The sequence below is a fragment of the Centroberyx gerrardi genome, chromosome 10 (genome assembly GCF_048128805.1).
Source record: "Centroberyx gerrardi isolate f3 chromosome 10, fCenGer3.hap1.cur.20231027, whole genome shotgun sequence".
Classification (NCBI taxonomy): domain Eukaryota; kingdom Metazoa; phylum Chordata; class Actinopteri; order Beryciformes; family Berycidae; genus Centroberyx; species Centroberyx gerrardi.
The window spans coordinates 22592320-22619193 of NC_136006.1; the positions used below are offsets into that span (position 1 = coordinate 22592320).

General features: G+C 43.2%; 1 protein-coding gene across 1 annotated transcript in view; it reads left to right on the top strand.

The window, feature by feature from the left end:
• The window catches only part of dgkg (diacylglycerol kinase, gamma), a 66737-nt gene that overhangs the window by 15639 nt on the left and 24224 nt on the right, over nt 1-26874 (top strand). Inside the window, exons 7-19 of the mRNA XM_078286016.1 lie at nt 118-192; nt 565-684; nt 1536-1653; nt 2427-2515; nt 2857-2973; nt 3742-3840; nt 4334-4444; nt 4576-4649; nt 6917-6991; nt 9432-9517; nt 9742-9831; nt 12349-12509; nt 21204-21268. Coding sequence (XP_078142142.1) covers nt 118-192; nt 565-684; nt 1536-1653; nt 2427-2515; nt 2857-2973; nt 3742-3840; nt 4334-4444; nt 4576-4649; nt 6917-6991; nt 9432-9517; nt 9742-9831; nt 12349-12509; nt 21204-21268 — 1280 coding nt within the window. The remainder of the gene's footprint in view (nt 1-117; nt 193-564; nt 685-1535; nt 1654-2426; nt 2516-2856; nt 2974-3741; nt 3841-4333; nt 4445-4575; nt 4650-6916; nt 6992-9431; nt 9518-9741; nt 9832-12348; nt 12510-21203; nt 21269-26874) is intronic.

The following is a 26874-nucleotide window of genomic DNA, read 5'->3' on the forward strand; positions in this document are numbered from 1 at the left end:
CTCACACCAGTCCTCCGTGTTTGAAATACATGAGGAGTGATGATTGTTGTAGACAGCAATGGGAGGATGGTTGTTGTCTTCTCTTTGTCCTGATATGGGATCTCTTTCTTTTTGTAGGAGCTGGATCGCATCATCAATCAGATGGTCCATGTGGCAGAGTACCTGGAGTGGGACTCAACAGAACTACGACCGGTGAGTAGACACACTATTAAGTAGAGTTAAAAAGATGGTAGGTAAGTTTGAAGGAAAACAGGAAGACGAATCCCCTTAGCCCCCTCCCTCCACTTCAACTCCAACTTTGGTGTTTTTTTAATTGACTTGTTTCACATAATCCCTCATCTATTGAGAACATTTCATGACCCTAAGCCCCATGAAAAGCTCTGTCAAATTTCAAAAGTGCATCCCTGTCTATCTGAAAATCTGCTATTTTTTTTCGTTCCTGAAAAATTGACCTTATGGAGATTTGTTAAACAGCATGCTCAATAATTTAGAGTCCTATTCTGAACCTACATTATGTTAGTGTGTCAATGACTGTGACTGCCGTGTGTGTTTCCACCCCTTTAGATTTTGAAGGAGATGATGGAGGAGATTGATTACGACCGAGATGGGACAGTCACACTGGAGGAGTGGATCAGAGGAGGCCTCACCACCATCCCTTTACTGGTCCTCCTGGGCATGGAGACGGTATGCATGTGTGTGTGTGTGTGTGTGTGTGTGTGTGTGTGTGTGTGTGGAGGGAGTAAACTACATGTGTGGTTTATTTTTACACACACATATATTAAAATTACAAATTTAAAATTGCAAATAAAAAATGTTTACATTTCATTAATGTTAGTTAAAGTGGTAATCTTCTAGATCCTTGTTTGTTTTTTTATTTTGGTAACATCTTCGTTGCTAAGCGGTCACTTGTCAATCAGTGTGTCCTGTATTGTGACGTCTTTTTCCTTGGATTTTCTGTTGATGAAGTTTGAGTTTCTGTAGGTGGCGCTCTTTTCTTTATCCGTTCAGCCATGGTGGCTATTGCTGCTCTCGACCTACCCATTTCTTCTATTCCTTCTATTTATTCCAAACAAACTGCTGTTACCGCTGCTGGAAATGTAAAACACATCACTTCTTGTGCACCAGAAGATTTTTTCTGGGAAAGACCTACCAGACATTGGGTGTTTAGAACAGCAAATGTAAAAGCTTTCATGAACTGAATATAGGATGAATCACTGTTGTGTTGTTTCAGTTGGTCTTAGTAGCAAAACAGACATTTATATATATGAAAATGTTGCAGATTATTACTTAAAATTTTAGTTAAGTTTGGTTAAAGCTTAGTTAAGCTACTTTCAAGTGGCAGTTCCTGGACTAGTTGGGCACACAAATCCATGAGGGTTAGGTGCCTTTGGTCAGTGGCAGGTTGACAATCGTGATGTGATTGTGAAGCACTTTGTATCTTTGTTGTGATAAATATATTACGTTTATTTAAAAACCCTAGTCACACAAAAATGACTGTTTCTATGCCTCATCTTTCTTTTGTTGTCTCCCTCTAGAATGTACAGGAGGATGGGCAGCATGTGTGGCGCCTGAAGCACTTCAACAAACCGGCCTACTGTAACTACTGCCATACCATGCTGCTAGGAGTCCGCAAGCAGGGCCTCTGCTGCTCCTGTGAGTCTCTGTGTCAACCTGGCTTTCAGCCTCGCTCGGCTTGATGGTCGATACCGCACGTCCGCCTGTCTCTCTGTACAGTCTGCCTGCCTTCCCGCCTGTCTGTCTTCCTATCTGTCTGTCTGTCTGTCTGCCTATTTGTCTGTCTGCCTGGGTGCCTTTCTCTCTGTTTGTTTATTTGTATGCCAACCTACTTACCTGTCTGTTTATCTATTTGTGCGTCTGCCTTGGTGCCCTTCTGTGTCAGTTTACATCTCCTTATCTCCTCTTTTTTCTCCTCCTCTGACTTCCCCTCTTCTCTGTCTCTGTCATTGTCTCTCTCTCTCTCCTCCTCCATCTCTGCCTGTTCTTTCCCTTCACTCCCTGTATCTCTCTCAATTTGAGGTTGTTTGTTTGCCAGTCTTCCTTTTTGCCTGAGTGCACAAGAATCAATGTTCTTTTTCAATTAAAAGGTCTCACATTCACCATTAGAAAAACATTAGCTATGTCATTACGTGTAATTGCATTATTGATCGAATTCTGCCATGGAGCAGTTCTCAAGGCTAATGTTATTGTCACTCTGTGTCGTTTCCACAAAACCAAGTGTTGATCTGAGTTGATCTCTGATGTACTTGTAGGAATGTTATTTTTTTAGCCTTTGCCATTCATGGGTTTGTGCTGTAAAAGTTGTTGTGATAAGAACTAGGTCAACATAGTGCAGGTTAACATCAGAAAGTGAAAAGAGCTGCTGTCTCACTGTACAAACTCTTATATCTCGTTGTTTCCCCCCACAGTATGCAAGTACACAGTCCACGAACGCTGTGTGTCCAAAGACATTGCTGCCTGCATTAGCACCTACGCTAAGTCACGTAGACACACCAACGTGAGTATAAACACAACACATGCATGAGTCAAAATATCATCTAGGCCCTTTCTAAAATGATTTCTCTGGCTCATTGGTTGGCCACTCTCAGGTCACATGATGATTACGGCCTGCTGAGCTTTGTGAATTATCTCAATTCTGGGTTAAAATTCACTGTCAGGCCTCTGGAAAAGTCTTACTCCTCCTATTGATCAATAATTTGCTTTCATTTAAAGCCTTGTCTTTCTTAGTTGAGGTTGCTGTTGCTAGTTCCTATCTCCTTTTGTCAGTTGCGTCTGACATCTCTGTTCTTTCTTTCTTCCCTTCTTCCTTTCTCTCTTTCTCTCTGTCCCTCTCTCCAGGCTATGCAGCACGTGTGGATGGAAGGTAACTCTCCCACCAAGTGCGACCGCTGTCACAGAAGCATCAAGTGTTACCAGGGCCTAACAGGCCTGCACTGTGTCTGGTGTCAGATCACTGTGAGTCTGCCTTGCCTAGACACACTTGTACTCTTAAGTGTATAAGGTAACGACTTTATCTACAACGGCCTCATTCCAGAGTACTGACCTGTGCATTGATCTACAGTATGGAAAAACATTGTAAGTGCGCAGTAATACAGTGTCAGTACTAATGAAAATCTCCCAAATGCATAATGTGCTTAAAAGGGTGTAAGTATTAATTTTACTGCATTGTGCTTGTTGTACTTACACTGTTGTTACACTCTTCTCAGTACATTATGTATTAGCAGATTAAGTACAGTAACTCTGTACTTAATGTGTTTATGAAGGTTAATACACAGGTTAATACAGTGGGATAAGGCCACTATAAAGTGCTACCATGTGCAAGTATGTATGTAAACAAATACATGTAAATTGAGTTTCTCTCTCTCTCTCACAGACACACACACACACACATATTTTTCTTGCCATTGCCTTTAAGTCCACTAGATGTCACCATTGAGTTGTGCATTTTAATTTTGCTGAACATCAACCGCACTGTCAAAACTCACAAATTCACAGAACAGTTGTTGTCAGTTCTATCATTTCAGCAAGAAACCATTTCATGCATAACTCAAAAAGTTTTTGATTGACACTGCATTGCCTGGCGTTGAAAAACAGTGGTTTAACTTGTCGGGCTGAATGGCTTGAAAAGTAAAGCGTTTTATATTCGTAACACTTGATCCACTCAGTCTCACAGATGGATTCCGCCTACAGTTCTTATGTTTCTGCCTGTCCTCTCCTCTGTAGCTCCATAATAAGTGTGCATCCAATGTGAAGCCAGAGTGTGATGGAGGAGCCCTGAGGGACCACACTCTGCTGCCCTCATACATCTGCCCCGTTGTCCTGGTGAGAATGGTTTTCTCTGCTGTCCATGTAGAACACCTCGTCATTTTATCATTACCCCTCAGCACAGTCGAATACCCTGTTTTCACCTAAGGCTGCAGGAAAATGTGGAAATTTGAATGATTTTGCTTTTGTCTTCGTTCACTTCACGCACAGTCTCTTAAAGACTCAAGTTATTCAGTTACTCAGTTAACCTAAAGTGCATGAGTTACAGTGCATGAGTTGACTATTGTAATCATACAGTAGCTTTCACTCTCACCACTATTATCTCCCTATGTACATTGTAGACTATAGTTTTACAGTTCAATACTAAATCAACAACAACAGAAATCTTCCCATATGCATCCCTGGGACAAAATTAGCAACTCCTAAGTTTGCCTATGTGGGGGTCCATCACATGAAAACGTGTCCTAAAAGACCAGGTCCCACTACTCGACATCGTCCAAGGCTGCTCGTTTCTCCACCTGTCCATCAATCTGTGGATCTCGCTCCATAGGACCGCCATTCGGTGGTGAAGCGCGGAGAGGGGGAGTCCCCGCCCAGCACCAGCCCCGACGACGTGAATCAGACTTTCAAGTTCACTGCTGGAGATGGACAGGCACTGCAGGTACGCCGGCCCATCGCCGAGCGGAGACGGATCACACTATCCAACAATCCATGACTTGAATTGAGTGAACAAAGCCTGACAGAGTGTGTTTCAGTGTATTTTTCCTTCCTGTGTGTACCGTCTCTGTCCAGATCACCCCTCTCCCCGGTACACACCCGCTCCTGGTCCTGGTCAACCCCAAGAGTGGAGGGAGACAGGGGGAGCGGTAAGTTGCCGCCACCCATGGGACCCTCTGCCATGGTCAGGTGGTCTGCTCTGCTTTTATCTTTTGTCACATTTATTGAGAAATAATGTATGGAGCTCAAGCAGAGAGATTACTAAACAAAGCTGATGACAATCATTAAACTTCCGGTTAACACTTTTAAACCCGATTCATCTTTTTAAGTCAAAGGCAACTTACATTGTGCACAGTTATAATTATATAAAATATATTCATGGTGTAAAAATATATCTTCCTCTTTTTCACATTATGGAGAAATCTTGTGTGTGAAAGGGGTATAGGTCTGTGGCCCCAGAGAAGATTTCTCCATAATGTGAAAAAGTTGCCTTTGACTTAAAAAGATGAATCAGGTTTAAAAGTGTTAACCGGAAGTTTAATGATTGTCTTCAGCTTTGTTTTAGACTTAGCGGCATATAGTTCTTTTTTTGGCCTAATGGAAATGCCTGAATCTACTGTGCCATTAACTGGGGAAAGAAAATTACAGCACATTTCAGGAAACTGAATTCTAGGAGAGAAAGAGAGGGATTTTAACGATGCTCTCTCTACTTCCCTGCTGTGTCTCTGAATGCTGTTATTTCAAGAAGGAAAAAGGCCATATTAGCTGTGTTGTACAGCTCTCCACCTACCAGCCAAGGCCTGTTGCTCTGCTGCAGCCTGACACATTACCATAGCAACACACTCTTAAATACCATTAGAAAGGAAATTATTCTCTAGACACTTCAAGCACAAAAGATCCTTTTATTTTCCGGCACAAAAAACAAGAGGCTATTTCAGTGCTATTTCTGTCTGCCTTTGTTGTGAATGCTGAAATGACTGAAGAATGAAAGATGAGTGTTTTTGTAGTTTTCAATGTTATACTTTTATGAATGCTGTGCTCAGTTTGATTTAACACTTCTAGCTTGATTGCCACTTATTAGAAGCTGTAGAAGCATTTCGCCTACTGTGGTAAAAATGTATTGTGCTACTGTTATTTGTGTTTTTTGTTTTTTGTTTTTTTTACAGATTTTTGTACACATGTCATCAATCTCTCATCCATCCACCTCCACAAACCTACCAATCCTTTGTGTATCAAGAGTTGCAGGTCTTAGAGAATATCAGTAGAACGTATTGCCCTGTTTATATAAATCTATCCCGGTAGTCTAATAATACACCCTCTTATTGGTGCCGCCTGAAATGGCTTGCCAAAAATGTCTCAGTTTGACGTACTTGTTTTCATTAGCTTTCTGCTGGCTGTCCCTGCTCTACTGAAATGTGTAAAAGTTTGTGTACTGGAAGCCAACACAATCACCTGCGCAAAGCCTGCATGAAGGGGATTGTGGAGGCTTCAATGGGCATTTTATATAACTCCCACAAGGTTACAGGAAACTGCTGTGTCAGTGTGAAGCCTGCTAGATACTGGCAGTTTGTGGGAGAAGAAAGATCATAGTTGGAAGACTGAAGAGCTTGCAAACTAACACTCTTCACTTCTTCATATTTCTGTTGCATGTTATCCCTCTATTTCTGTATACTTTAATCTAAAAACTGCATTAATGCTTTAGAACAGATTATTTCGTATATTTAAATTCTTTGAGATATGCGTGCATACGTTGATCTCTTCAATACTTCTGATACTTTTTAAGATATTTTACTTGTATTGCTAATTCTTCTAACATACAGATGAATGGTGGAATGTTCAGCTGATGAATGACTGGTGGAATAATCAGCACATAGTGGTCTATTTACTCCATACAACTCCACTGTATTTCTAACTAAATTAGTTGCTTTTGAGTATTGTTTGGATAATGTTCATATGTTGAAAGGTATATTTGCTGGTGTTTTTTTTTGTTTGTTTTTAAGTCTGTGCCTATTTACTTGTGCATTATCTATTCATACATACGTTGCACTAGAGCTTAAATATTAACTTTGACTTTGTACTATGCTTGTCATATTTTAACAGCATTTTCATAATTCTTATATTTTCCGTGCAGCTTTTTCAAATTTCATTCTAAAAATATGTTCCATTTCCAAATCCCAAGTTACATCAAGCATAATCAGGAATTATACTGTAAGTGGACACCTGCTGAGTTTTAGAGCGTAGTAATCTGCCCACAAGCTGTTATACTTGTAGTAATCTGTCCATATGCTTTCTTTCTTTCTTTCTTTCTTTCTTTCCTCTCTCTCTCTCTCTCTCTCTCTCTCTCTCTCTCTCTCTCTCTCTCTCTCTCTCTCTCTCTCTCTCTCTCTCTCTCTCTCTCTCTCTCTCCTTCTTCCAGGGTACTGAGGAAATTGAGGTACCTACTAAACCCCAGACAGGTGTACAGTTTGGACCGAGGGGGGCCAATGGTGGGGTGAGTCTGCTGCATACAGCGTTTCATTGGCGTTTTTACGTCACTCAGCGGATAGAGTAAAGCACCGACACTGTCAGGGTTAGCAAATTTATTCATAGCGGCTCTGCTAGTTCTTCAAACTATGCAGCTCACATCACCCTTCAGTGGATAGAGAATTGAGATGCACAGCCAGTGACAAAGAAATCAAAGAAACGTTCATGAATTAAAAAAAAAAAAATGAATATAGGTGTATTATTGATTTATTTTACAGTGACTATAAGCTGCATCAGGATTTTGGATTTCAGAATGAAAAGAACATTGTGGCTATTTGGAAATTCAGTTATGTCATCCATCTTTAAGTTGAAGCATTTCAGATGTATGATTTTCTTGGCCCATGCTGTGTGATACGCAGACAAGCAGTTTGACTAGTGCGCTGTCAGACAAGCTCTGTCCTCTCACTGTCGAGCTGGCCTGCTGTGGAGGTCGGTGAAGGGGAATGGGAACCCTGCAGAGCTGCTGTGCTGTGCATACACTTGACCACTTGACACACACACAAACAAACACACACTAACATGTACATACATCAGAGGCCGAGGACACCTTGTACCTTGAACTGAATGTTACTGTGCATCGGGAGAGTCTATTCATGTAAGAAAAATACCCTACACAGCACAAGAGGCTTGAATGCTTTACCTGAAGGGTGTTGACCTCAATTCTCTGCTCCTCACCAATCTTTTACTTTCATTCTGTGCATCTCTCTCTCTTTCTCTCTCTCTCTCTCTCCCTCTCAGCAGTCACGACTAGCCCATCTCCCGCCCTCGAGAGTCCATTGTAGGAAAAGACCTAGTGATGCACCCGGGTCTCAGTGGAGAATGCTGTAGATAATACATATGGGGCATCAGAGAGGCAGCCTAGGTTAAATGAACTGAAGTGGCATAATGCTGTTATTGTTGAGCAGTAGTTGTGTAATTAGCAGCTAGTTGCCAGCTAATTGCCAATGCTGCTAACAGGGTGAGAGTGAGACAGGATTCACACAAATGCATACACACATGCATACGTACACATACAAACACATTGTCAGAGACTGCATCAAGGTCTCTTGTCATATGGAGGGTTAACCCATTGCCAGCCAAACTCTCCACTTCTGTTACCATGGGCTCCTTAGCAACAGGCTCAGCGGGCTTTGAAGCGAGAGGCAGCTCACCCTGAGTAATTTGTTTAGGGAATGCAATTAGCTAGCTGTCTTTTCAGCCATTACAAACATTGTTTCTGTCCTCGCATTAATGTAGATCCTCATTTGGCCCTTTGTTAATGCACACTTTCTCCCAAGGCGTCATACATAAAGCATAGCCACAAACAGTCGGGCTTAGGTGGCTGTATCAATATTTCATGCTGACATGCGAGTGTTTTGGTCGGATGCGATACGCCGGCTCCTTGCTGTGGAAATGTCCCCACAGCGGTGGCATGTTTGTGCCTCGCTCTACCTTCTGCCGGGTTGGTGTAGTTCACCTGCGTGGCCATTAGAGAGGGCTGTCTGCCTCACGGCCTCCATACCCCCTCAGAGGGAAAGTGGATCTGGCCTGATCCAGAAATAAATCCACCACCTACTTCCATCGGTCTGGAGCGTCGAGGTAAGAAAGTAACAGGACGGCTACATCGGAGCAGAAGCTGGGGAAGGCATCTGGTGGCTATTTGGGATTATTTGTTCAGACGTTGTAGTGCAGGTCAGAGTGGTTGTATCATATTGTGTTATAGATGAGACTGCCATCTGTCTTGTCAGAGTACCCATGTTGAGAGCATGTCAGGTCAACTGGTGAAATACTGCATAACCATTCCCTGCATAACCCTCATTGCGTTTACAACAAGACATAGACGAGGTGGAGAGGGGCTAGGGGTTGTTTTTGTCCAGGGCCAGGTGGTCGGTGGGAGAGGTGGCGGTGTCCTGTTTGCAGCTGTCTCATGACGGAGAGAGATGAAAGCTACTGTCGACACCTTTGTCCCAACACACATTAAAGGTCCCTTTGAAGGGCACACACTCTATGACCGCCTCCTGGTTTCTAGGGCCAAGAGTGGAGTGAACACAGCTGGAGAGGGGACACACTGATAAAACCATATCTCTCTGTCTGTCTGTCTGTCTGTCTCTCTCTCTCTCTCTATCTCTCTCTCTCTCTCTCTCTCTCTCTCTCTCTCTCTCTCTCTCTCTCTCTCTCTCTCTCTCTCTCTCTCTCTCTCTCTCTCATCATCAGTTCATTATCATCTCATTATCAGTCCCTCAGTTCAAATCATCAGATCATTCAAAGCTTGGAAAATCCCCATGTCAGCTGATATGAAATCCAATCAAAGGAGTTATCACCAGGAGTTAAAAAACCCCAAAACAAACAAACAAACAAAAAAACTCTGTTTAGTGCTCGTGGGTTTCTGCATGTGTTAGTTAAATCTACTGGATCTTCTCTTCTCCTAGGCTCAACTTTTTCCACGATGTCCCTGATTTCCGGGTGCTTGCGTGTGGAGGTGATGGCACTGTGGGCTGGATCCTAGACTGTATAGGTATACTATATCTTCTGGACTCATTCTGTGACTGGCACATTATACTGACAGTTTCTGTTATGATATGGGGTTAACTTCAATATTAACCTTTGATGATCTCAATTACTCCCTTTCAATTAGTCTGAGTGAGTTCAAACCCCAAACACAGTCATTGCAAGCACCTTGTCCAGCTACCATAGTGACCAAAGACAATATAATTGTGATCTGTCTGTCCTTGCCTGCAGACAAGGCTAACTTTGCCAGGCACCCCCCAGTGGCAATCCTCCCTCTGGGCACAGGGAACGACCTGGCACGCTGCCTACGCTGGGGAGGAGGTGAGACGCCCACTGGATTATCTGTGTGTGTGGGGGGGATGTGTGTGTGCGTTGTGTGTTCTTGTACTTATATCCTTGTGAGGACATTTGGCCCTCAAAGTAAGTAAAATAAAGGTTTATTTGTATAGCACCTTTCTAAACTGTGGTTACATAATGCTTCACAATGGATACTAGAACAATAAGGACATAAAACATAAAACATGGATAGTTAAACATATTAAAATAGTAAAACATGGAGCATATAATAACGTATAATACAGGGTAAAACTGAGTCCTAAGCCATTGCTTAAGAAGTTTATTCAGATCATCTCATATCAATAGGAAGGGTTCTGCTCCAAAGTTTAGGGGCAGTAGGAGCAAAGGCACCATCACCTTTTAGCTTTAGTCTGGTGCGTGGAAAGACCAAGAGCTCTTGGCTTGAGGACCTAAAGGACGTAACAGTATTGTTTGTACAATAATTCTGAGGTATACCCAAGTACTTGACCATGAAATGTGCGTAACAAAAAGAACTTTGATTGATTCTAAAAGTCGCTGGTAGCCAGTGAAAAAAGGCCAACACCAGGGTGATGTGAGACCTACAATTGGTATTAGATAATAGACGAGCAGCAGCATTTTGGACCACTTGGAGTCGAGCTACCTAAGCTTGTCTGAGGCAAGTAAACAAAGCATTGCAGTAGTCCTGGTGAGACACAAAAGCATGAATAATTTTCTCTCTGTCAAGATTTTGGCAATGTTTCTCAGTTGGAAAAAACATTTTTGAGCTAGCTTTTTTTGTATGTTGCTCAAAATTAGTAACCCTTAACAGGATAGTTTTTTTGGGGGGGAATTTACCTATTTTTCCTACTTACCCAAAGTCAGACAAACTCGAAGAATGGGAACGGTTAGCTTAGCTCAACTGCTGGAAGTTTACGGGATCAAGTAGCTCTCAAAAATTAGGTTAGGTTAACAGTTAAATCGGCCGATCTCCCAAAAGCTTGATGTATTCCTTTAACGGTGAAGGTTAGGCATGTAGTGGTGAGGGTTACGGTTAAGACTTAATTTAGAGAATGAATTCAGTCAAGGGAAGGTCCTCACAAACATAGCAGAATACATAATACAGGCATGTGTGTGTTTTGGAGGGATGGGGTGGGGGGTGTACAGTCTGTCGAAAACTGTTAATATGCAAAGCAGTTGTACTATAAATCCCTTGCCAGCCATTGGCTTGTTATAATACTTTAGACCAGTAATTGGAATGGCTGATTATGACTGCTTGATTGTTGTTGCTTTGAGGGCCAACGCAGCACTTACCCAGAGTTATGAATGATGTTTTGTCAGTAGTCAATAAGCTGCCAGATCCTGGGGGCTTTGGGCTTTTGTTGAATATCACGTTTCCCACAAATAAACAGTGAAGTAGCAGCTGGATTCTCTGAAGCCATTTAGCTTGATGAACATTTAGATAGGGATACACTGTGGGAGAGGGTGATCTGTTTGTGGAAGTGAGCAGCCTACAGTTATTGTTCCTCAGTTTCTAGACCGTACACAGCGCAAAGCGGCAATTTTGTGTGGGCCGATGACTGTGACAGAAGCTTCCATTGATCTTTGTTGTTGTCATCTGAGGCTTCTAGACTGTTTTAGGGCTCTCAGGTGTGTAATGCATGTGTGTATGACGCACAGAGAGAATGTGTGTGTGTGTGTGTGTGTGTGTGCGTGTGTGTGTGCAGGTTCAGGATGAAATGTGATGAGAGATACAGGGGAAAAAGGGAACAATTGTCGTCATCATGTCTAAAGAGGAGCGCAGTGTTTTCCAGTGTGTCAGAAAAATGTGCATGCGCAAACACACACACATCACACACCTCACACACACACACACACACACACACACATACACACATTGCACTCCCAGTGTGATAGCACTCATTAATGCCTCACGCCCTCATGGCACTCTTGTAACATACTCCCACCCCTGATCACTAATAAGGGGCCTGGTTGCTGAGGCAGACTGTCACCTGCTGGGCCAACCCAGATCTCTGTCAGGCTCCCTGGGGTGCTGCCAGGCATGGGGAGCACTCTCAGAACAGGGGGTCTCCATCAGATGGCAGCCTAATCACTGACATTGTGTTTCAACCCATATACTCTACCATTACACTGCTGAAATATAGGGGTTTTAGTATGGATATGGGTGAGCGCCAGTTCTCTTTGGAAATGTATATTCAGGTGCAGAACCAATGATTAAAATCTCAGTCAATTGTTGGTCACATTTAGCTCACAGTAGAGTTGATAAAAACCCTCTAATTTTTGTCTACTCACTGCTGAGCCAATTTGTTAGCCTTATAGTATTCTACAATAGAATATTATAGGATATTATATTTTGCTATTTTACATGCCGACTGTATAATAATACAGAATTGATTAGATCTAGATTAGCCCATTGAGTAGAAATGAATGTTATGTGTCTGTGCGTGTGTGCCAGGTTTCTGTTTTTGTGCATTTGCTTGTGTTTGTATAAACGGCATCTTTCTCTCTGGCTGTCCGCGGCAGGCTACGAGGGCGGCAGCCTGCTGAAGTTCCTGCGGGACATCGAGCACAGCACAGAGGTGCTGCTGGACCGCTGGAACATCGACATCATCCCCGACGACAAGGAGGAGAAGGGAGACCCCGTCCCCTACAGCATCGTCAACAACTACTTCTCCATCGGAGTGGTAAGCAGGCCGCTGACGAAGCCACGCTCAGTCACACACTCGCCTCACATAGAGTGACTCTGCATTTGGCTGACAGCTTTAAATTCCATAATACATTTTCCCTGTGTGGGTTGGCCATGGTGGGCGCTATTTAAAAAAAACAAAAAACAAAACAAAAAAAGTATGGTAGGTGGTGAGCCGCTCATACTCAGAAAATCCACACTCAACAGTTACCCATATTGCTGCTTATCTGTAAAGATCAACATCCAAACATCCGCCTCTTGTGGCATGTACAGTACAGTAAACTTTCTCCTCCAAATACAGGGCGCTACAAGGTACTGTTGTCCTATTGCCATCAAAATTGTCACTTCATACACATTTAAACAACACATACACGCTACTTCTCCTCCATGTCCCCAATTTGTCTGTTGAGAGCAAATAGTTGTCACAATATCAGCATGCTGTCAGGATTACCTGATCCAGTTAGACATAAGCAATTTGCAGATTCATCAGTGATTTTTTTTTAATTTTCATCCCTCTTGGGCAGGTTAATGTCTGTTTCCCCTGTTAATTGGAGGAAAGAAGAACGCTGCCAGGTTCCAGTTGCTTAGCAACCCTTTATCTTGCCGCATCCTGATGGTGAAACTAGTATAAAGGCTCAGAGACGTAATAGCTAAAAGGCCTCTGTGAAGCCATTCCAGTGTCGGTCTCTGCTGATCAATTTGAAGTCAAATTGTGGATGCTTTCACTACAAGTGATGTCAGCGATTAAGTGTGGTTGCTTTAGATTTGTTTCCGACTAAGCTGTAGTGAATACGCCAGCCATGGAGGCATTTCCAATGTTACCGGAATTCACCCCTCCTGTTTAGTGGGATGGGCACAAAACCAACAGGATCAACAGCATCCTGGGCTACAGTATAATCATAACCCTGGACAACACCATGAATTCAAAGTATAATTTATACTATGAGGAGGGAAAGAGGAGTGGGAAGGAGGAGGGAAGAGGAGGGAAAGTGAGATGCAGCAAAAACCTTTCTTAACATGAATAGGTCGCCCATCAACTAAATGAGCAACAAAAACTAAGAGAGATAAATCCAGACAATAAGATGCTGCTCCTGTGCTAGATCAGCATCCAGCTGCTCTCCTGTAAGGGCTTACGTCATTCATGTCAGTCAACATACCTGAAACAAATACAGCGATTAGCTTGGCGAGTAAAGGACCATCCACAAGTTACAAGACCAAATCAGATCAGGGATACAAAAGTCAAAGAGTACTACATGCAGTGGATAACTAAAAAAGCATAGCATAGACATTAATGAATTACTCATTTATTACAAATTTGATAATATACATACTATTGATATGTAGCTATAAAGCTGTCACAATGATGATTACAGTGTTAATGCACAAACTTTGATTACCGGTTTTTACATATACTGTAATACTGTACTTGGTATTATCAAATCCATTTTTGCTTCGCCTGTTCCAACCATAGAAATAACCTGTACAGTTTTCATCTTCATTTTTTTGTTTCACTGTGGCTTGCTATAAATAGTGAGGTAGTCCAAGCCTGTGAAATATTGCCTCTGTTCCAAGTACACACAGCACCCTGCATTTTCCTTTCCACAGCACAGGTGGGTAAATCTAAATGTACCAGGACAGCAAATAAACAGTCGTACCTACTTAACACGCAGTTAGAAGCAAAAGAAACAAAAGAAACTGGATCGGTAACCTTGGTGTTTTGTCAAGTTTTGAGCTGAATCATCACCATAACAGCTAAAGTCAGAGCCAACAGCAGTGCTTTTTCTTAAACATCCTGTAGTCATTACTCCTAAAAATAAACACGGCAATCAAACTTGTACCCATTACCTATATGACCATAAATAAACAGCAGTGACATAAGTGTGAAGAAGACATATGTCCCTGAGTAAAGCGCGGGTAGAAGTATGAGGGCGATTTTGGCAGGGAGAGGACACACCACAGTGATGTTATACAACTGCACCCCCACTGATCTCTGCTACAACGGGCCCCTGTTACTGTATATAGGATGCATGTGTGTGTGTGTGTGTGTGTGCTTGTTTGCACACATAAGACATGTAGGCATAACATTGTCTAGAGGAAGCCAGCGATATACTGTGTGTACCCACATGCACACATGTCATGTACTTTTTGATTGTCTTGGCTGAATAACAGTTGTTTGTTTTTATCGTAGAATTACAGGAATTAAATAAACCTCTGACCTTCTGCAAACAATGACTCCTTCTTCTCGTATCGGAGAAGGGAGGCTAGGCGGTGGCAGCAGGGGACAATGTCCTCTCTGTGGCCTGGGTGGCAGTGCCAGTGTGTCAGATAGAGGGAGACAATGGTATCCGATTGGCTGTGTTGGTTCAGTGATGCTGACATACTGATCCGATCAAAACCCAACATTAGATCTGAGTAGTCTTCAATTAATGGATATTGAAACATTTTGTCTCTTTCATTTCTCGCTCTGTTTTGAAGGCACTGCCATCTCCAAATTCTGCATCAACTTTTCACCATCAGATATATACTGTAGTAGAGTCTGTATCCATGTTTTACCCATAGATACAGGGCAGTTAATTTAAAGTGCAGGGCGTCTGTGTGCTACTGCGACTGTTTCCCTAGTGCTCTGACAACGCTCCAATGCGGCATGGCCATTAAACCAAGCGACAGATCGCTGTGCCTCCAGGAGCCATGGTGACAGATGGCTGAGTATCTGGGCGCAAACGACACCTGAGCAAACCAATGCCTGACTCACACCGATGATGTAACCATTAGCAGCCCTCAAATCTGGTTCAATAACCATATTGGGTTAGCATTTCCTGCCATCCCATCACAGACCTTGCTACTTGGGGTTCGGTTGCCATGGTGTTTGGAGGCTGGCAAGGCCAAATTTGAAAGCTTCCACAGTCATCTGTCCTTTATCTCACTGACTTAACTGTGGATGACATGGTGTGGAGCATGTGGCAGGCTGAGCCAAGGCACTCAGAGCTACAAATCAAAATGTGTATTAAGTGATTCTACTCTTCATTCTGCGCTTAGATTTTGTTTTTCTGTTCGGACATTGTAAGTTGTGCAGCCTAATACTCTCACATTTTTATATTCAAATAACAAATGGCAGAAAACTTACCTTGAGAAGTTGTTTATATCAAAAAATGATGTAACACTTTTATTTGTCTAAAGGTGCCTTGACAAGTGGGCTCAATGTAAGGCCGGCAGCATGTTTTTCAACAGCTACATCAGCCTGTAAGCACACTGATTAAGTGGGGCATAGAAGGATATGTGTGAGGCTTCTACTTCCCATTTCAGCCCCACTGTGTCCATATTGACGCACTTTATGGCTCCATTCATTACCACAGAGCCATCTCCTGCCTTCACTTGAAGTATGCAGCCATAAGCGTTGGAGTTGATTCTGTACCAAATATTAAAATAATTTAAGTGTTTGAAATGAAAGAGTAATGATGATAGCCCTTAAAAAATGAAAGTTCCCTCTTCAGTCATTATGAATTACAGTTGAACCCGGTCCCGGCATGTATGCATGCAGGCAGACATCAGTTCCTAAAGTGCCTGCTCTTGACCCTCAGCCTGGAAAGAATCTCGTGAGAGGAATTTGAGAGAAGGAAATCACACCATGTCAGCAGCCATTAAAGATGCCACCTCATGTTGCAGTGAGGAAGTTGATCCCTCTACAGCGTGTGCCTGTGTGCGTGCGCCTGGGTGGATGGGTGTAGATGCGTATATGTGTGTGCGTGTACGCGCGTCTGTGTGTGTGTGTGTGTGTGTGTCTGTGTGAGAGGAAGCTGATCCCCCCCCAGAGTGTGAGAGGGGGATGAAACTTAAGGACTTGTCCCTTGATCAAAATGGTGTCTCCGTCCAGCCGTGTGGCACTGCCTGCTTATGGGAGGAATACAAGCCAGGGCATTGCTGTTGCACAACGCTCGCTATATATCATTCAGCATCAGCGCCTGGTGCTCTAGCTGCCTGAAATCTGTGGTGACATTAAGACCAGAGATACTTTCCTCATCGCTAAAATGTAAATGTAAGTTGAGGGTTAAAGTGAGCTATTTTATGGCTTGGTTAAAGCCAAAACAGTGTAAAAGGTGTAATTACAGTATCTCCCTGACAACAGTGCTGCAGTATGTAACTCTCAGAGGGAGGGTAACTGTACTGGGACAAAGGCCCTATTCCATTTAACACTGACCTGGCCTGTATAAGCAGCAACGGTGTATTAGTGCTTGCTCAGACAACAGGCAAGGCCACAAGGAAAGAGAAGGTGTGCAAATAAAAAACTGTGTGCGTGTGTGTGTGTGTATGTGCGTGTGTGTGTGAAGGAGTAGTGCTGGCACAGACTGAAGGTCAGGGGAAGTATCAGTGACAGGAAGTCAGCGCCTGCCAGGTTCGGACCAGGTTACCACGGTAATGAATGACCGTGCTGAGTGACACCTGGCTGGTCTTAAAGACAGGAGGAAAACAGCGCTGAAGAACACACTCAAACACACACACACACCTGGTCTTAAAGATAGGATCCTTCATCTCACCCTGTCCGTCCCTTACATAAGCGAGCTCACAGGCATTCATGTTTCAAAAAACCCATTTGCTCGTTCTCTCACTCTCATATACACACTCACACTCACTCAAATGGGATGCAGTCCCTTGTGAGTCATATTAGCACCTGCTACCTACTGCTTTGACATGGACACAGATGGAAGAACCATGCAGTAACAGCTCGCTGTCATGGCCCCCGAGTGGTTACACAAACTCAAAGCATTATCATTATTAGTAGTAGTAACAGTAGAAGTAGTAGTAGCAGGAGTAGTGGTAGCAGTAGTAGGAATAGGAGTATTGGAAGTATTAGAATTAAGAAATCGGTCTGTATTTGTTAAAACAGTAACTGTGCAATGTGATCAGGGACAGTGTATGTTCTGGATGCCCTTTTTTCATGCACGCTCATCTGAGTGTCCCAGAGTGACAATATCAGAGAGGATGGGCGGTTTGGGGACAATCAGATACAGAATATGACATTTCTCTTTGACATTAAGCTAACCAAGCCCTTCCCCAGAGGCCAGTGAAACAGAATAGGGCTGAAATGACTAGCTATTTCTCTGCTGGGTGGTGCTGTGGGTCCTACCGAGGTGACATTTTCCAGCCAGCATTTTTGTCGTTGTTGTTGTTGTTGTTGTTGTTGTTGTTTTTGGTTGTTTGTCTTGCTCCCCCCTCCTTTCCCCATCACCCTCCGCTAGCACCTCCTCTTTCCCCCCTCACACCATGCGCAGTACTTCAAACAGCAAGATCAAAACAACCTTCATCGCGCAGGCAACTACAGGCGATGGCAAATGTCACATATTGTCGCTGCCAGATTTTTCAGGCCAGGGGGACGGAGTGGGACCGGTCAGTGATTGCTTGCTGCAGGGGAGTGAGAGAGCAGATTTGGTGACATGAACGGCGCATCATATTTTGGAAGGCTTTGTGGCCGCTTCGTGTCATTACTCATGTCTGGCCCTGACCCACATATTGTACTGGACACGCTGTCCGCTGTGTAACAAATATCAGTAAAAACACTCTTTTGCTCACACGTGACACAAGCTCTTCAGGCAAATTGTAAACAACTTGCCCTCACCCCTTTGTCCCATGTTTTCTATGTATCCTTGCTGTGAGCAGTGAAACCGTACGCTTTTTAGCTTTAGCTCTGTGAGCAAAGTCAGTCTCATGTGTCGTGGGTTCAGTACACATTGACCAGTAGATAGACCTCCTGATGACTCCCCTCTCCCCAGGTTCCAGTATCAGATTCCCAGCTGGGCCAAGCAGGCAGATGCAGTGCTATTTTTAAGATCTGATATTTGCTGATGCTGTGGGGTGGAGGCACACTCCTGTAGGGTCTGGTTGAGGAGGATTGATGCAGCAGGCGGTTAGCGCCAGTGGATGGTTTTGAGGGTGACAAGCGAGGATGCGTGTAATTGTACCTGTCTGCCTGTCTTGACTCAACCTTCCGCTCTCCACGTTACTGACTGCTGAAACACCTGCACAGGCAGGCAGGGTGCCAGGCTGCCCACAGGTGCTTTTGCCTGTTAAAGCTGCACTAGGCAGGATTCTTATGTAAATATACACCCATCTTATCAGCCTAAATCACAAAGTTTGCCTCAAATTAAATTCTGGTGTCGGTTATGTACACTTCTCCACCCACAGGAAGCGAGAAATCGAAACTTAAGAGCGAAATACAAACTGTTTCCTAAACAGCAGTGAGCAAGCGCTCCATCCAGAGAAAGCTGGACTTACCAAACATTAGATCTGTTGTCTCTCTTTTGTATCCTTTGCTATAAAACATCACAGACCGGCCAGATTGGTAAACATGAGTGTGCTCTGTGTAGTTTACTCACATCAAGTTATATGACTTCTTGCTATTGAAGTTCACATTTTTCAAACAGTTACATCTTGCTGCCATTTGGAGCTGCCAACATGCAAAGTTGCCCAGTGCCACTTTAAGACTCCACTTTTTTCTTCCCTTCAATATAAGATGTACAAAATATGTATCATGCATAACAGCTCTGAGCATTAGCTGAGTGCATGTATCTCCAGCTGTACCCCCAGTGGTAGCATGAATAATAGCATACAATATAAAGGTATATGTGTTCGTTTTTTGAATAAGCTACAGGACAGGGTGTTGCACTTTGTGTCGTTCTGTCTAACAGTGTCAACTGTGGTTAGAACAATTTCATTTATACCCATGGGTAAAGCTTATGTATGGAGTATGGAAAAAAAGGTCATGCAGCCCTGAACTTAATGAAGAGTGGTGAACAGCCATTTCGGGGCAGAGAGACCTCACGTCAGGAAATGAATCGGGTTGCTCTGAAGCTGCCAGTCAGCATTGGTACTAAATCACGTACCCAAGCCTCGTGTCTAACTATAGCCAACGATTTATAACAATAACAGCTTGAATTTGTCGTTATTCTCTATCACCCCAGCCCCTCTCTTATTCATGTTCTGAAAAAAGAACTGCTCTAATTTCACTTTCAAAATTGACGATGCAAAATCACCATCTCCCTCTCCTTTTTTTTAAAGTGTTTTTGCAAATGGAGAGGAAAATGGAAAAATTATGCCATTAGAGAGGATGAACCACTGATATTCTCCGTGATTCACTTAGTGCACAAGATCATAGCTGCTTCCATATAAAATTAGTCATATGAAAACAGAACAGCTGCAACGGAAACAGAGGAAAACAGTGAAAATGTACTGTGCAGGCCACCATTCATCATAGTAAATTACTTGATTGAGGCCCAATTTCTTTAACTGCATGAAGTACTTATGTGGACTTCAAGGCTGATCTATCCCCCAACCTTTTATGTTTCTGCTGCTGCATGTGATGACTTCATATTTGGTCACTGTCATCTCTTATTGACTTGACAATGTCTTCATGCATTCACAGTGTCTTCATGCATTAGCTGGTGGAAGCAAGTACAGTCGTCTGCTGTGTTGTGTCTCTATTAACCATTTCAACCGCAACCCCTCCTCCTTAACTCTGCCCCTGTATTCCCGGAAAATCTTCCCCCCTTCTGATAAAATCACTGATTCACCCAGCAGAGTGACACTTCCCATCCACCATGCCACATATAGGAATTACATCTAAGTTATCTATATATGTATATATTATACTATATATTACAACTTCTGACATACAGTAGATGTTATCTGTCAGCCTGTGCATCTTGAACTTACTTTGAACTTCATATGTACGATGGCGGTGTGTCTGTGAAAGACAGATCACACCCTCAGGCCGGAGCAGTGCAGAAGAGGCTCTGGTCAAGCTCAGCCTGGGGTCAATTTAAGGCTGGTCTGTTTGACTGATCACATCCACTCAAAGCTCAAGTGTCCAGTCCACCACCATATGTACTGTGATAAAGCTGGGGCTGACAAAAGAATGAGGCCATTAAGCGTCAAAATTAGAATCTTGTTTTTAAATTTGTTAAAAAAAAATGGTGCAATTCAGTGATATGATAGCAATTTGAACATTTAAAGGGTGAAACCTCCTCAAATCAAACGTAAAACACACTTTTACAGGCTCCTGTGAGGAGTGAAAGAAGATGGGAGGAATATATAATGTAATGCCCGCGTGGTTTAAGGTGCGGCTTTGACAGCATGGTCCCCTGTCGGTGCCTGAAGTGTGTCTATAAGTAAGGTCATCCTGAGGCCCCTCTGTGTGACTGATCAGGGTTACATCCATCTCTGCCCCAGAGATCAGGGGTTAAACACAGGGGAGGGGAGGGCAGGGTGCTGCCTGAGCCCTCCTTGGATCACCTTGTGACCTTTCGTTCAACGATGCTTTGCGTTATTATTCAACGCAGTATTCCACTCAGCGTTTTTACACTGTCATCCAATGTTAGATTTAGATTAATTCAGCATTACAAACTGTCATTTAATTCCCAAATAAATGTGAATTTAGGTCTGTTTTTTAAAAGATGATGAAGATTTAGAATGGAAGGGGATGAGGCTCAACGTAAAGATGGTTGTTCCAAAAGTCAGGGACGATCGAACTTTGCTCGAGGGCGACCGTATCTTTTTACGCTGGCACCACACTGCTTTGTTTGACCTATTGACCTTAGATCTAGGGCACGGTGTTCTTGTGTGAGCCTGCGGCAAGCCATGATGATGTGGGGAGTTCACTGATGTCCTCCAGGTAATATTTGCTCTATGTTCTCTCCTACAGGACGCCTCCATTGCCCACCGCTTTCACCTGATGCGAGAAAAGCACCCTGAGAAGTTCAATAGCAGGTGAGAAAATGGGATATTTTGGAAGGAGCTACAGGGGGTGAAGCACACTGGCTTTGGGCAAACGATGAGGTGGATGAAGAGAGGGAGTTAGTATTTCACATGATGTTTTGTCAGTGTATGTCTATTACTGCTTTTCTATAAGCTGATAAGTTCCCTGGTCACTATTTTACATCATTAGCTAAGCAGCAACCCCACAAGCAGCTAGTGACCTCTCACTCTGAGCTGGAAACCCAATAGCATTCTGGGCCGCAGTGGTCAGCAATCAATAACGGGACAAAAACTGCCTGCATAGTGGAATCAATAGATTGGCGTTGCCTAGTTTGTGTTAACAGTGAACTGAGTTGTGACGTAAAAGAGTCTGTGTGCAGCCAAAGTCCATTCTTAGATACTAGGCTGTATTTGTGGTTTCTATAGACATTGTGGTCTGCACAATGTCTGCTTCACCTATTATTTGTGTCATTCATGACCTTGGTCCAGCCGCAACATTTGTGGCTGGACCAAGTGAATGCTGTAAGTGAATGTGAATGCTGTAATTGGTCATTTCTGACATTCGGTAATTGGCTTTGGGGGTCTCAATTCACCATTAGCTATTGTTGTCTGGGAGTTTGTCGTTGTTTGTTTAGATTTGTTGCAAGTTTTCAACTCAATTACACACGGTCAAATGAGGAGTTTATTCTGTAGGACTACTGCAGTGCAGGAGAGCTGAATGAAACTACTTTTCTTCTTGGGGACAAACGGTATGACTATGGATGTTCGCATCGTTCTAGCACAATAGAAAGTATCTTCAAATGGCAGGGCATGAGGACAAGTGAATAGCCTTCTAATTAAATGTTATATAACGCTGGAAGTTCGCCCTATCTGACGTCTGGAGAGGGAGAAATACCGATGAAGAGGAAAATGAGAGAAGAAATATCTATATGAATTAATTCTTTACCATTGTGTCATCAGCTGCACATGTTCAGAAACCTAAACCTGATCTTGTCACGCAGACGAGGTGAGACGTGTCCTTAACGTGACGGCACATTGACTCCTACTGTATGGAAATTATCATTTTGAGGACAAATATTTGAAGTGTTCTCACAAAAGAGTGGTGGGTCCCTCCCTTCCCAGTGGTGTTTTTATGGTGCATCGTTACAACCCCTTTGATGTCTCCTTGCTTTCATTTCCAGCAGCCTTTGCCAGGGCCACACTTCTCCTCTCTGAGGACTCATTCAGATGCACAGTAGAGAACACACAGCAGCTGTATACATAGCCTATTTAGATAGCCCCGAGCTGAACGACTGCTGATGAGTATATGGTGCTGGTTGGCCCACTTGCGTGTGTGTGTGTGTGTGTGTAGAGAGAGAGCATGGGTATGCTTGTGTATGTGATGTTATTCTTAAGCATTTTAAAGCTAACCTATATACAAAGTTGTCTAGTGTTGCCGGAGAGCCTGCTTGCTCACTTGCATCATGCACTAAATAGCTCTTCAAAGCCGCTGTGTGTGTGTGTGTGTGAGTGTGTGTGTGTGTTTTTAAGTATGCATATGAGCACACATCCCTGTGGGCATGGGCCTGAATGTTTGAAAGCTGAGTGTACAAGTAAAATAAAGTGTAAAGTAGGCCAAAACTGAAGCTTTACCTTGGCGACAATGTAGTGCTGTGAACTTTTACTTTGTTGTACCACTCAGTAAAGTATAAAAGCTTGTTTGTGAAGGCCAGTGACTCACTTTGGAACCGAGTCTCTGTGCGGCTTTGTACGTTCAGCCGATGTTTCATGTTGTTTATGTGACAACAACAACATGCATGCTGCTGCTTTTCACCACAGCTAATTAGTCATATAGAAAGTAGTAAAGGAGGGGGAGGGGAGTGGGAGACAGAGAGAGACACGCAGAAAGAGGCAGAGAGATGGCTTGTTTACCCTTTGAAATTCAATAATTAATGCCTAAGTTTCCATTCCCAGTCCCAGATCTGTTTCCAGCATCACAGGGAGAGAAGGAGAGAGAGTGATAAAGGATGAAAGAAAGATACCTCTGTTCTCTGGGGGCTTTCTCTTTGATCCATTAGACCAAGAGCCAGAGTGAAAAGGTGTAGAGAGAGATACATGCATGAGCAGGACGCACTCGGCTTGCCATAAACTCACAGTCCACTGGAGTAAATCAAAGCTTGAAAGCAGTATCCTATAAAACGCTCTTTTTTTGAAAATATCTATAAGAATGTATATTTACTGTTACTATACTCATATTCATCCACACACTCATCCGTCCCACAAACTTTGAATCAGTGTGGTTTCATTTGGAACCTTCTTTCCAGCGTTGTTATATGGAATGACTTGCTGTACTTCACTATTGTTCCTCTTTCACGGTATCAAACTATTTCTATTCTACTGACTGACAGCTCCGTTACTGCATGAGTCTGACTTATGGCTCGGATCCAACTCTTAAAACACCGTAGCTCCTGGTGAGGGTGTTTAACAAAATATGAACAGTCTAATCTATACTATTTACAGTAACGCGACACAGGAGGTTATTGGTTCTTCCTCGCCTTCTCTATCTTCTTCAGTGCTTTCACAGAGCAATAGGCAGTTGATGGACATTTGTAACTGTTTTATTGTTGTCTGACTGATGTTTTGGCAGTGTAAATGTCTGTTTTTTTTCATGCCAATTTGAATTGAAAGGAATTAGCGTCGAGACAGAGCGGTCTTTCCCTATGGGTGAGTAGATGTCACTGGGTGATGAATCACCTTTGACCTGGGGAGGGCTTGAGAGTGCGAGAGGCCCATAGCCACATGTAGCACTTGGCTCAGTGTTTTATTGTCTTCGCTGCCACTCACATTCCCACGTTCTCTCGCTCTGTCTCTGTCTCTCTCTCTCTCAAACACATACACACATATACACCATCCCCCACTCATCTACCCACACATACACCCTGACAAAATGCCCCCCCCTCCCCCTCCAGGCCTATTGAGACAGAGGGTGTGGAAGGGGATGTGTGAGTCCTGACACCTCAGTCTATGGAGCTCCATCAGTATGTAATAGCCACAGTAGCCAGACCTCAAGGAGCCCAAAGCCCAGGTGCTAATGACCTCTCAGACTGGCCACAATGCTGTGTGTGTTTGTGTGTGTGTGTGTGTGTGTGTGTGTGTGTGTGTGTGTGTGTGTCAGAGCCCTAGTGTGTGTCAGAGCCCTAGTGGGGGGAGGTAGGGAGAGGAAGTGTCGAATGGCTCGTGTGGAGAGGAGGAAAAAAAAAGGATCTCTGGATGCTTTTGTTGGTTTGATTACAATAACAATAGTGGGTCTTGGTTTGGGCCAGTGGACAATCTGTTTCCCAGCTCCACAATGAAGACAGAGGAGCTAAGCTGGGCAGGGACTGGCCACATATTGTCTAGAGGATAATGCAAAACCCAGGGTTTCCTTTTAATTGAATTTGTTTTACACAAATTTTATGCTTGTCTTAGAAATTATCAAAAGGTTTTCTTGATGTCAGGATCACCAGATTACATTGACTATTCCCTAAATTCATTGTGATATCAGGAGCTAGGACTAGTTCTGATCACTACCCAAGGTATGAAAGCTACAGACCTCATTTTATATATGTGTATTTTATCATATTCTTTGAAATGTCCACACAATGAAATCTTGGATCAAGTCTTAGAGCACATTTATAAATGAGGCCCACGGACTGGCAGAGGTCTCTTGACTCTTGTAGGAAAACTGAGTTGCTTGTTTTTGTCCATCAGACCATGATGAATGTGATGCCCAAAGGGTGACCTGGTGCTCAGTGATCTCTGATGAGTGTTTCTGCTTCTACAGGCCTGATTAATATTGGCTCAGCACTCACCACTTGACACTATGTGAGTTTATAATACATTCACACTTCCAGGCAGCCCAGTGAGGAGGGCGATGGGTGAGGGGGGGGGCTTGGGGTGCTGGAGTTGTGACACCTCATGTGTGAGAATAGACACCCCATGGTCAATCCAGGCTTTTATGTCATGGAGGCAGAGAAAGGAAGGAGATGGGATTGTCTTACATTGCAATTATTTTCCCCAAATTATACTTCAGCCCAGCTTCATCTCTGCCCATTTGACTGTGTGAAGCAATGTTTCCAACAGAATCGATATAGATAAGGCACATCGAAGAGCGGCTTTTCTCCCAAGCAACTGCCATTGTTACCTCCGCTAAGGATGTTTACTTTTTTACCCATTAGTTAGTTGGCTTGTCTGTCTGTTAGCAGGATGTCTCAAAAATATATGAACAGATTTCCATGAAATTTGGTGGACAGATAGGCCTGGGGCCAACGAACAGTTGATTTGATTTTGATGACCCAGATCTGGGATTTCCGCCATTAGAAGACCGTCGTTAGATAGGCAGTAGATGAATGATGTCTTTGGGTATAACAGCAGGTTGGAGAGTTGTTTAGCGTTGGCGGTGGTTTGTGCTCTCCGACTGCCTTTTAGTTGTTATTATCATGATTCATCAGCAAAAGAAAGAAAAAGACAGCTAGCTTTGTGCTGTGACCTGTTTGTGTGCTTCACACTGCTGTCAATAGGCATTATCCTGCAGCCATTCAGCTGCAGCATCGCTTTATCTTCACATTGATTTATCCAGTTTAATCAATCTAAACTGGTGTGTATGTGTGATGAGCTTTATTTACCACAAACTCAGTCCCATTTGTACCAAGATCATATAAGCAAAAATTATTATCAAGCTATTATGTAACCGCCTGTGTATAGTATTAAAATTACTCTCAGACAGAGAAAAGGAGAGAAGCCGTTGTTAACCTGCTGCACTTCTCCTGCTATCCTAAAGGGAAAATCTATACACACACTCCTCTCTGTTTGCCTGAGCCTGACAGACAGGCACATACAAGCATGTGAGAGACACACACACTCACACACATACACGCTGACACTGTAGGGTCATAGGTTATATAACCGTGGGGTATAGGACCCTCAGGAAAGGATTTACCTCCACAAGGAATGTGTCAACACGACCTGAGTGGTTATTAATGAGATTCTTCCACTCATGAGATTCTGCTCTTCACCCACTGCTTTCGTTATAGACGGAAATGAGATGACCCATGACCTTATTCCCAAGCTTTATTACCCAATTGTTCTAAAGTTGTACTAGTGGTAGTCGTAAGAACAACAGTAATTAGAATAAGACAAATATGGACAATCAGAATAATGAGAATTGCAATTAAGTAGTGTTGTGATCCATAGTGCTTTTACATCAGACATTCAAAAATGTAACAATACGTGATATTGTCGCACATTTAAAAAAAATATATTTCCCTATTCTAATTCTGTGTGTGTGGGTACGTTTTGTTAACTTTATCATTCTTACTTCATAAGCCACTTTATCAAGCCCAAGGAGCAGGTCATGAGATCACTGGACCTGGTCACCTGATTGGATTAACAGAGATAGTAGATCAGATCCCGGTCACTGGATTACTCCTCCTGCCCTCTTTCTCTCTCCCTCCTCCCTCCCTCTCTCTCTCCACAAGTACACTTCCAAGCCAAACCAATTGCCAAGCCATTACCTCATCATATGGGCACCGCTCCCTTCAGCTCCCATCTTCTTAAAGTGGTAATCTGTGAGATCCTTTTTTTTTCTTTTTTTTTTTGTG